At 31.6% G+C, this 12233-nt stretch overlaps 1 protein-coding gene across 1 annotated transcript; it reads left to right on the top strand.

Annotated features, from left to right (window-relative positions):
* The first annotated feature begins 639 nt into the window (after positions 1 to 639).
* On the top strand, positions 640 to 2486 carry LOC121204668 (FCS-Like Zinc finger 15). The gene is made up of 2 exons (XM_041074949.1): positions 640 to 977; positions 2104 to 2486. Exons 1-2 carry the CDS (start codon positions 712 to 714, stop codon positions 2192 to 2194), a joined length of 357 nt encoding a protein of 118 aa, XP_040930883.1. The 5' UTR covers positions 640 to 711; the 3' UTR covers positions 2195 to 2486.
* Positions 2487 to 12233: the final 9747 nt, after the last annotated feature.

The following is a 12233-nucleotide window of genomic DNA, read 5'->3' on the forward strand; positions in this document are numbered from 1 at the left end:
TTAATGGTCAAATTTAAGTTGAAAAAGAATAATGACAAAATTGATAAAAAGATGTAAATGTCGAGAGTTAAATTTAGGAATATGCTTTTTAATTTTGTTTTTATTTTTTTGAAGAGTACTAACAAGTAAAATAAATATATATCAAATTAACTACAAGCATCAAACTATTATAAACGAACTATTTGAATAACCATGAAGTAGGATCAAACTAGTACAACAAAAACAAACAAAAAATTACCACAATCCAGATTAAAGCTAATAAATTAGACTAAAACCTACACATGATATCTGCATATTATAAATGGTTAATTTTTTTTAAATCATTAGTTAATTATTAAAATATTTTTATAACTTAATTATTAGCTTTGATGTACAATAAATACTAAATAGTAAACTTTTGTTAAAAAATTGATTGTGTCATTATTTAAATAAAAGTATTAGATTTGTTTAAAAATTTAATTATTTTTTAATGTGGTATTATGAAATAAATAAATATAAATTAAAATTTTAAATTATGAATAGTATAGGGACTTGTGTATATTTTAACAATATATATATATAAAATTTCTGGTTGGGCCGTTAACTGGGACCACAGTACCCTATATAAACCCACCCATCGCCAAATAGCAAACAGTCTCAGCTAGCTTCTGCTGCGAATTAACCCTAAAACTCCCTTAATAAAAAAATAAAAATAAAAATCGAAGATCAAACATGAAGCGATCACGCTCCAGTAGCTTTGGCAACATCCGAGTACTTAAATCTCCGCCACCCACTGCTTTTGGCTTTCAATGGAATACACGCGCCAACGCTACCGTAATCTCCGTCCACGCGCCGCCCAAGGCCCGGGAAATGACAAAGGTGGGGATTCTGGCCGTTTCGGAGCCAAAATTGGCTGTTTGGCAGGAGAGTTACTTTTTGGATAATTGCTTCCTTTGCAAGAAGGGGCTACGCCAAAATGATATAAGATTTATGTACGGGTATGTTCGTTTATGGCTCTTCGCTTTTTATTTTTAATTATTGTTACTAATAATCTTTTTATGTTACTAATAATCTTTTTAGTTTCATAATCAGTTAATTGTTGCGTGTCGTTGACTGATACTTGTTTGGCTGCTAGGAAAATAAAAAGCTGGAAATTGAATCTTTTCTCCTTTTTGCTTTTATTATCTGAGAATCAATCATTTTCATGAAGGTTCTTTGGTTAATTCTTTAATTCTTAATTGCAGAAAGTTCCTTCTTATACCTGTGTTTGTTAATCCTTTAATTGCGGCATTTTAAACAGATAGTTAATGAAGGCTTATATTTTTCTTTTAATTTTTTATTATAATGAAGAATTAAAGTTTACGTTAATATACTAATAAGTCCTTCAAGTTTTTCACTTTATTTAAAGAAGCCATTATACTTTGATTACGTCCTAAAGCCTTTTAAAGTTTAATTGGTATTCAAAAGTGTAAGGGCTTATTTGAATAAATTGACAAAGTTCAAAGGTTTATTTTGTAGATTAGCCTAAAATTTATTATTTTACTCATCTCTATAGAGGTGTAATTGAGATACTGATACTAGCAAACTACTCTAGTTTGACTAAAAAAATTTAAACTTGATTTAGTAGTTATTGAGTCGAGCTCGAGTTTGAGTAGTTCAAGCTATCGATCGAGCCGAATTCAAATTTAGTAATACTCAGCTCAAATAACTCGCAAGCCTTATTCAATATTTCATTTTTAATATATATTAAATACTATATATATTATTATTGCCTTTAATATATATTATTAACTTTAAGGTTAATTATCGAGTCGAGCTCAAGTTTGAATACATACATTATATGTGAGCTGAATTGAGCTCAATTTTGATGTTGTGTACAAAAACTAATAAATAAATTTAATCTAGAAGCTTGGGTAACTCAATTATATCTATTTGAATGAGCTATACAAGGGTGGAATCCCCTCCCAAAAAAATAACAAAAAAATTGTCTATTAATCCCAAATTTTACTTTTTAACTTAAATTTTTTATTTATTTCTGACTCCAAGTTTCTAAGTAAATTATTATTGGCATTTATAAACACACCATTGTGATGGATTGAATTTTGTTTTATATACTAAATGCAGTGACTTTAGTGCGTTTTGCTCCATTGAATGCCGCCATAAGCAAATCACTGAAGATGCAGAAAAGGAGAAAGCTTCAAAAGAAATTATCTGAAACAAAGCAAAAACCCGATCTAAACTTGCCACCTGGTACTTAACTTGAAAAAGAAAACATGTATTTTCGTCATTTTGTTGGTTTCACTAACTTTTTCTTTTTTGGTGGTGCATATAGCTTGTCAAATTTTCAAGATAGGCATATGCATTTTTTATGAAAATGGTTGGTTGACCTATAAAATCTGCCTTTGTACAGTTTTGCATTAGATGAATCAAAAAAAAAAAATCTAGGTGATTGAGGATTGGACATCTTGTTTCAACTTTTATGATAATTATTTTAACTTTTTTCAAAATTATTTGGGTTAACATTTTTTATATTAAGAAAGTGTTTGATCTATGTATATATAAAAGTTTAAGAAAGTGTATTTTATGTGAAAAAAAAAGTTTAATACTCCTTTCATTCATCTATGGAGCTTTCAGTATTTGAATTAGATTTTTATATTAATGAAATATTTTAGTTATCAAGTTTAGATTTAATATTTGATTTTTTTTTCATTTAAAATGAATTTTTTTTAAAAAAATTTTCAAAAAGCTCACCATACAAATATTTATTAGGCTTACGATGCCATTTGGTCTAAGTATCAAGTTGAAAATCGAAGTTAAATTTTATGTACCAAATTGAAAAAAAAAAAAGAAAACCTTACATACCAAACAATAAATTAAATTGTTTACTTATTTACACCAAAAATGAATTAACAAACTCTTTTTTATATCTTTTTAAGATGTTTGCCTGCTTTGCTTTTTATTTCATATTATGCGATATCAACAAGAATTCTAGTGTGCTGAACTGAACCTTAACTCATTACAACATTTTCATTTTCATAGTTTGAAGCTACCACTTGCCTTATATTTTTAGGTTAGCCCCTCGTATATTTGCTTTGTTCAGTTCAAATTAAATTCTAAAAATGTAGTCAATAAGAATGGACTTAACAATCCAAAATCATGCTCATCAAATAGATCGTGTCCATTTATTAATGAAAAGAAGATTTAGCTGTAAACTGAGCTGAGTGGTTTGCATTTCCCAGTCAGCTTAGCCCATTTTATATTAGTTTCGAGTTTATATTTTTTATTTTGAGTCGATCTAGTCCATTTATTGTTTAGAAATAATAAAAAAATATTATATTAATTTTTATAATTAAAAGTATTGTAAAGGGAGGGCAGGTGTTACGAGCTTAAAGCTTAAGTAACCGTGCAGCATTAGGCTCGGAAATTCGATCTATCGTTAGAAAGTTTTAAGAGAATGAGAGAGTTCTTATTATTAAAATGAGGGTCATAGGTCTCGCCCTAATACATCAACGGTTGATATTCAATTACAAAATCTATTATGAATGGTGGAGATTTTCCCAAATACTCCTAACCCAATACCAACGGCTGATGGACGGTGGAGATCTAATCTTTAAATCTTCCCAATTACTCCTAATAAATGCTATACATGAGAGTATTAGAGAAATCGAATCAATCGTTTTCATGAAGGATTTTTTTTTTCTTTCTATTTTCTTAATTCTTTAATTCTTAATTGCAGAAATTTCCTTCTTATGCCTGTGCTTGTTAATCCTTTAATTGCGGCATTTTAAACAGATTAGTTTAATGAAGGATTATATTTTTCTTTTATTTTTTAATTATTAATTTACCATCTTATCACTTACAATAATGAAGAATTAAAGTTTAGGTTAATATAATGAGTCCTTCAAGTTTGTTACTTTATTTCAACAAGCCATTACACTTTGATTACATCCTATTAAGCCTTTTAAAGTTTAATTGGTTTTCAAATGTATGAGGGCTTATCTGAATAAATTTACAAAGTTAAAAGGGTTTATTTTGTATATTAGCTTAAAATTTATTATTTACTATCTCTAGGAGGAGTAATTGAGACATTTATGCTTGTAAATTACTCAAGTTCGATTCGAAAAGAAACTTGAACTTGATTTAATCATTACCGAGCCGAGCTCGAGTTTGAGTTTGAGTAGTTCAAGCTATCAGTTGAGCTGAATTTAAGTTTAGTAATATCCTTGATTGATATCATGTTTGTATATATTATCTTTTTGCTTATAATTGGGGTGTTCACGGTTCGGTTAAAACTAAATTAACTGATCAAACCAATCTAATTCGGTTAATCGGTCAATGGTTGAATTTAGTTCTGTCGGAGATCGGTTAATGATTTTTTGAAATTTCTGTTATCGGTTAATTCGATTCAAAACCGGGTAATTAACCGAATTAACCAATTAACCGAAATATTTGTTGTTTTCAAGACTTATGTAGTGTTTGGTTGTTGACTTTCAAGACTTAGGTAGTCTTTCTAATGTCTTATTTGTTGTTTTCACCTCCATTTAAAGTTTTTTTAACTATCAAATAAAAGAAAATAAACATTAGTAATATATTTTTTTATATATTCTATACTTATTTTAACTAAAAGAAAATACAATATAAATTTCGATTAATTCGGTTAACTGACCGAATTAACTGAAATATTTTGATTTTGTTAATGTATTTGAAAAATACTTCGGTTATGTTAACAGTTAAAGATTTTTGTAACGCCCCAATTTTCGGGAATTCTGTGAATGTTGGCAAAACTTCATGCTTTAATTTTGTCATTTGTGAGTGAAATTATGAAATAGGACCTATGTGAAAATGTTTGAAAATGCTATAGGCTAAATTGAAGTGGCCAAATAAATAGGAGTGCAAAATAGGAGGATTTGCATGACAAACCTCCCATTTTACATGAAGTGGCCAGCTATCATGTTGTTGTAGACAAAATGTGCACTTGATATCCATAATTTATGGTACAAATTGATACAAATTGATAATGGGTTAGGTAAATGTTCCATGATAATGAGTTAGGTAAATATTTCATGATAATGGGTTAGGTAAATGTTCCATGATAATGTGCACCTTGGGTCTATTTGCCTTTTTAAACCCTCTTTCTTTTATCATTTAAGCTATTTAATCATTTCTCACAATTTTGCATTTGATACAATTTAGTCCTTTTTGTTCAATTAACTATCAGAACTTTAAAATTTCTTGACGAAACTTTAATACTAACTTATTAACGCTCCATAAATATTTATAAAAATATTTATGGCTCGATTTAAAATTCCTGAGGTCTTAATACCTTATTTTTCGATTCTAATTATTTTAATATTTATTTTTAGTACGCTATTCACTATTTTAAAATTTTTTTTCCTAACTTCACATTTAACTTATACTCACTAAATTAATAATATTTCCTACTCATTTGTCGGATTTAGTGATCTCAAATCACTGTTCTGACACCACTGAAAATTAGGCTGTTACAGTATGGATTGAGAAGCAGCAGAAAACTTTTAAGAAGTTGAAGAAAGTTCTGACTGAAGCACCTGTGTTGATTCAGCCGGAGTCTGGGAAGGATTTTAGTGTGTACAGTGACGCATCACACGTGGGTTTGGGCTGCGTGTTAATGCAAGAGGGTAAGGTGGTTGCATATGCATCACGACAGCTTAAGCCTCATGAGGGGAACTATCCGACTCATGATTTAGAGTTGGCAGCAGTGATATTTGCACTTAAGATTTGGAGACATTACTTGTACGGAGATAGGTGTATTATATACACTGACCATAAGAGTCTTAAGTATTTGTTGACTCAGAAGGAGCTGAACCTTAGGTAAAGGAGATGGATTGAGTTACTTAAGGATTATGACTGTTCGATCGAGTATCACCCAGGAAAGGCTAATATGGTAGCCGATGCTCTAAGTCGTAGAGCTGTATCTGATCTAAGAGCAATGTTTACTCGTCTGAGTCTGTATGATGATGGAAGTTTGTTGGCTGAGTTGCAAGTGAGGCCAACTTGGGTGGATCAGATTAAGGAAAAGCAGTTGAACGATGAGTTTTTGGTCGCTCATTTCCAACAAGTTAAGGAAGGGGAAACTTCTGAGTTTGGGTTAAATGGCGAATGAGTTCTGTGTTTCCGAGGAAGAATTTGTGTTCCGAAGGACTTTGATTTGAGGCAGACAATATTGAAGGAAGCTTATGGAGGACTTTGTGCCATGCATCCTGGAGGGAACAAGTTGTATCACGACTTGCGAGAATTGTACTGGTGGCCTAGACTTAAACGAGAAGTAATGGAGTTTGTAGGGAAATGTCTGACATGCCAGCAAGTGAAAGCTGAGCATCAATTACCTTTTGGATTGTTGCAGCCAGTGAAGATACCACTTTGGAAGTGGGAAAGGGTAACCATGGACTTTGTGAGTGGGCTGCCCTTGACACCATCGAAGAAAGACTCGGTGTGGGTGATTGTGGGTAGGTTGATCAAATCGGCCCATTTTATACCTGTTCGTACTGACTTTTCACTTCAAAAGTTAGCCAAGTTGTATGTGGCGGAGATTGTGCGACTTCATGGAGTCCCAGTTTCAATTATTTCTGATCGGGATCCCATATTTACATCTCAGTTTTGGCAAAAGTTACATGAGGCATTGGGGACGCAATTGAATTTTAGTACGGCATTTCATCCCCAGACTGATGGTCAATTGAAAAGGGTTATTCAGATTCTGGAGGACATGTTGAGGGGATGCGTGATTGATTTTCGAGGTAGTTGGGAGGATTACTTGCCGTTGGCAGAATTTGCATACAATAACAGCTACCAAGCAAGTATTCAGATGGCTCCATATGAGGCACTTTATGGGCGGAGATGTCGTACGCCTACGTGTTGGACAGAGTTGGGTGAACGACAAGTGCTTGGACCGGAGTTGGTGGCAGATACTGAAAGTAAGGTTAAGTTGATAAGAGATCAATTAAATGAGGCATCTGATAGACAGAAGTCGTATGCGGACCTAAAGCGCAAAGAGATAGAGTTTGCGGTTGGGGATATGGTTTTCTTAAAGGTTTTACCTTGGAAGAAGATCTTGAGATTCGGAAAGAAAGGCAAATTGAGTCCGCGGTTTATAGAGCCTTATCGGGTTCTTAGGCGGGTAGGGCCAGTAGCGTATCAGTTAGAGTTACCACCAGAGTTAGACAAAATCCATGACGTCTTTCATGTGTCTATGTTAAGATGATATCGATCGGATCCCTCACATGTTGTGCCAGTGGAGGAGATTGAAGTAAGGACTGATTTGACCTTTGAGGAAGAACCCATACAAATTTAGATCGAGAGGTTAAAGTTCTAAGAAAGAAGTCGGTTCCGTTGGTAAAAGTACTGTGGCGTAATCATGGAAGGGAAGAAGCTACTTGGGAATCAGAATAGACTATGCGTCAACAATACCCTCAACTATTTGGATCAGGTAAATTTCGAGGCTGAATTTTCTTTAAGGGGGTAGAGTTGTAACGCCCCAGTTTTCGGGAATTCTGTGAATGTTGGCAAAATTTCATGCTTTAATTTTGTCATTTGTGAGTGAAATTATGAAATAGGACCTATGTGAAAATGTTTGAAAATGCTATAGGCTAAATTGAAGTGGCCAAATAAATAGGAGTGCAAAATAGGAGGATTTGCATGACAAACCTCCCATTTTACATGAAGTGGCCAGCCATCATGTTGTTGTAGACAAAATGTGCACTTGATATCCATAATTTATGGTACAAATTGATACAAATTGATAATGGGTTAGGTAAATGTTCCATGATAATGGGTTAGGTAAATGTTCCATGATTGGAATTTCATGTCTTTTGTATTAAAGAATTAAATGGATGAAATATGAAATTTTATTAAAAGAAAAAGGGGTGAAAAGAAAAAAGTTTTGTCCATCTTTGTTCATCATAGCCTAAAGTTAGAGAAGAGAAAGGAGAGGAGAAAGCTCTTGAATGTTCGGTCACTTGGGGAAGAAAATTGAAGGTAAGTTCATGGTAGTTTGCTTCTATCTTGATGTTCATGAGTTCTTCTTGATTCTACCTTAACTCTTGAAGCATATTTTGGTTTTTGGTTGTGTTGTGAGCATTTGGTCATGAATTAAAATGAAGGAAATGGTTGTTGTTTCATGTTCTTTAGATGAAAAATGGAAGATATGTGAAGTTGAGCCAAATAAATGAGCATGCATGTGCTTAGATGCTAAGGGGAAAAATCGGCTAATATGTTGTGCTTTAAAATGATGAAATGGAGATTATACTTAAGTAAAATCATAGATATGTGATGATTGATTGGTGATATACATGTTTAAAAAAAAACATGCATGCAAGTTATGTGTGAAAGAGTGATTTGGTAATAAATCTGATTGGAACAGCAGCAGTAACGTGACTTTGGAAAATCACCATAAACTGTGGGAGATGAGTTAGAAGCTGCATAAATTATGTAATTAAAGCTTAATGAGTCTAGTTTCAAATGGAATAAACGAGAACATATTTTGAATTCTGTACAATGAGAAATTTGATTCGTAATGAAGAGTGGTCAGATTAGTCAAACACTGAAACATGCGAAACTTTGAGAAAAATCTGGTATTGATTGGCCAAACCAAAAATTCTGAAAATTTTATGGATATAAGATATATGAGTCTATTTTCAGGGAAAATTAACGGCACTTGATTTGGAGTTTCATAGCTCCAGTTATAAATGATTTAGTGACTGTTGCTCAAGAAGACAGCTTGCAGTGAAATTATGATTATGTGGTAAACATTGACAAAAATTTGTTAATGAGTTGCTTATTGATTTCTTATAAGCTTACTATGATCTGTAGGTGTGGTTGGCCGAATATTGTAAGGGGTTAATACGTAGTTTGTATTTGAATAGTTAGATTAACGTGTTAGTAATCCAATTGTAGGCGGTTCGTGTGTGGATCTCGTCAGCATATCGTCGCAAACAGGTGTGTAACTAACACCCTCTTTGTTAGTCTGGATCGGCAAAAGTCGAAAAGCCAAAATGCCGAAAACCGGTATTTTGTAGATTTGCGAGTGTGCGAATGCTCGTGAGGTAAATCGATTAATGTTTTTGGTAAACTGCAAAATTTGGATTGCAAAGTGCATGATTTCTGTGCCCTCGATATTTTTGGGCTTAATGGGCCAAAATTGGAATGATGGGCCAACGGGCCCAATTCAGTAAGAACACTCGGTACGTGATTCTGTTAGTACGTGAAAAGTAGGAATATGTATGAAAAACCCTAAAATAGATAAATTACTGAAATACCTTTAAAAGTGGAAAATTTACAGTTTTACCCCTAGGAGATAAATTACCGAAATACCCCTAGGGTTAAATTGACCTAAATGGATGTTTGATTGTTGTTATTTTCTGCATGCCATGTTGTTATTATCTGATGCATGGGATTTGGATATTGACGGAGGAAGTACTAAAAGTGGCTTGTCCACGTACTGGAGGCTTTGCCTCAATTTACTGTTAACTGAGCAGCAAGGCTGCAACTGTGGAGTGTTGGGCTGGGTGGGTTGAGCTATTCCCCACATGGAGTGTAGGGCTGGTACGGGTGGAGTGTAGTGGTTGGTGGGTTGAGTAGTCTCCCCAAATGGGCTTGCATATGTTATTGATGTTGCATGTATTTTGAAATGGGCTTATGGGCCATACTGTTATCTGAATAAGGGGCTAAGGCCCAGTTTATTGTAATCTGAAAAGGGCTCTGGTCCAGTACCACTGTTACCTGAATGGGCTTAGGCCCAATAGGCTTGAGCTGACTTGGGCTTTGAATGGGTTTTCCTTACACACTGAGTTTCCCCAAACTCACCCCTTTTATTTTCATCCACGCAGGTAATCCCCAACCATAGTGGGCTTGGAGCTGTGAGGGAATTCGGAGTGGCCACCCGTTCTGAAAGTTTGATTTTCTTCTGGTGAACTGGACATCCTTTTTTTTACGTTTGAAGTTTTGGGTTTTTAAATGTAATAAGGCCGCTTAATTATTTTTGATGGTGTTAATATGTGTTACTAAGATAAGTATTACTTATTTTAACTGTTGAAGTTGGAAAGCTTTAGGGCGCGTTTTCAAAAACAACAATTGATTTCAAAATACCACGATGACAAGCAAAGCTTCCGCAATGAAAGTATTTTCCAAAATTAATCACTTTTCCTAAAAAAGACTTAATCAAATCGGTTTCCTAGAAATATACATGACGTTAAGGTGTGGCAATGGCGGTGTGCATGTCTAGGATTGGATCTGAAGGGAGCTTGGTACTTAAGCAGTCCGATGGACTCACCTCCTCTTTTCCGGTTTCCTACCTGGTGCACAGCTTCCATCCACTTTAACCTATAATCATCTTTTAAAACACTAAGTAAGTTTTTCTGGATCAACAATATAAAATGTTTTGAATGTTTCGATGTGGCATGTCGGATCCGACCATAACGTCTGAGCCGGGTTTGGAGTGCTACAATTTTTTACATTTCAAATAATTTGATTAATAGTAATTCGGTTCAAGTATTAACCAAACCAACCGTTTAAACAACCTTACTTATAGTCCCCATACGGTGTCATTTTTTTTGTTCAGTTCGAACTAGTTTCTAACAATATGGTCCATTAGAAAGGGACTAACAGCCCAAATTCATCCCCATCTAATACATCATGTCCATTTATTGATGAAATACTAGACATCTTAATGGGCTGGGTTGCCCGCATGGCCTGGTGAGCCTATCTTATTTTATATCGGATTTGAGTTTATATTTTTCAGTTTTGAGTTGATCTAACTTGGTCTACCTGATTTACTGTTTAGACATAACATTATATTATTTTTATAATTAAAATTACATAAACATTATTTTATTGTTTTTAACAATAAAATAAGTTATGTAGGTAAACTTGAGTTCGAGCTCGAGAATATAATTATTATTTTTTAAATTGGACCTTGACCTAATTCGGTTCATGAACACTTTTACTGCATATAAACTAACGAATAAAATTAACTTAATGAAACTTTTTTAAAATATAATTGTTATACAACAATTCATATTTTTATAATAATTGTTATACAACAATTTATATTTTTATAATAATTGTTTAACTTAATGAAACTTTTTTAAAATATAATTGTTATACAAACTTTTTTAACTTAATGAAACTTAAATACAAATATTATTATTATTTTAAAATGATAATAAGTAAAATATTTTCGTATATTATTTTTTATATTATTTTAGTAAAAAATGTTTCAAATGTATTATGTAAGTGTTTTTTTATATTAATTTAATAAATAACCCTGATTTTGACACTTTTTTCGTATTTTTTTCGTATCTTATTTTTTAAAATATATTATTTTCGTATTTTATTTCTTCATATTATTTTAGTACATAATGTTTCAAATGTATTATTTAAGTATTATTTATATTTTTTCAATAAATAACTCTGATTTTAGCACTTTATTTGTATTTTTTTCGTATCTTATTTTTTAAAATATATTATTTTTTTATTTTATTTCTTTATTTTATTTTAGTACATAATGGTTCAAATGTATTATTTAGGTATTTTTTTATATTTTTTAATAAATAACCCTGATTTTAGCACTTTACTCGTATTTTTTTCTTATATTATTTTTTAAAATATATTATTTTCGTATTTTATTTTTTTTATATTATTTTAGCCAAAAATGTTTCAAATGTATTATGTAAGTGTTTTTTTATATCAATTTAATAAATAACCCTGATTTTGACACTTTCTTCGTATTTTTTCGTATCTTATTTTTTAAAATATATTATTTTCGTATTTTATTTCTTCATATTATTTTAGTACATAATGTTTCAAATGTATTATTTAATTATTTTTTATATTTTTTCAATAAATAACCCTGATTTTAGCACTTTATTCGTATTTTTTTGTATCTTATTTTTTAAAATTTTATTTCTTTATATTATTTTAGTACATAATATTTTAAATGTATTATTTAAGTGTTTTTTTATATTTTTTTAATAAATAACCTTGATTTTAGCACTTTATTCGTATTTTTATTTTCGTATATTATTTTAGTAAATTAATATAATAAAAACACTTACATAATACATTTAAAACATTTTTTTCCTAAAATAATATAAAAATAATATACGAAAATATTTTACTTATTATCATTTTAAAATAATAATAATATTTGTATTTAAGTTGGATGTATTTAAGCGTGTGGGACCCACACAACTGGTGCCACATCTGGCACAAACATGACCCAT

Source organism: Gossypium hirsutum, chromosome A08, assembly GCF_007990345.1.
Source record: "Gossypium hirsutum isolate 1008001.06 chromosome A08, Gossypium_hirsutum_v2.1, whole genome shotgun sequence".
Lineage (NCBI taxonomy): Eukaryota > Viridiplantae > Streptophyta > Magnoliopsida > Malvales > Malvaceae > Gossypium > Gossypium hirsutum.

What these genes read in the sequence shown, in the direction of transcription:
- LOC121204668 (XM_041074949.1), top strand. Translation starts at nt 712, where the DNA reads ATGAAGCGATCACGCTCCAGTAGCTTTGGCAACATCCGAGTACTTAAA. An exon ending in GATATAAGATTTATGTACGG is followed by an intron (nt 978 to 2,103) that starts GTATGTTCGTTT and finishes TACTAAATGCAG; the next exon opens with TGACTTTAGTGCGTTTTGCT.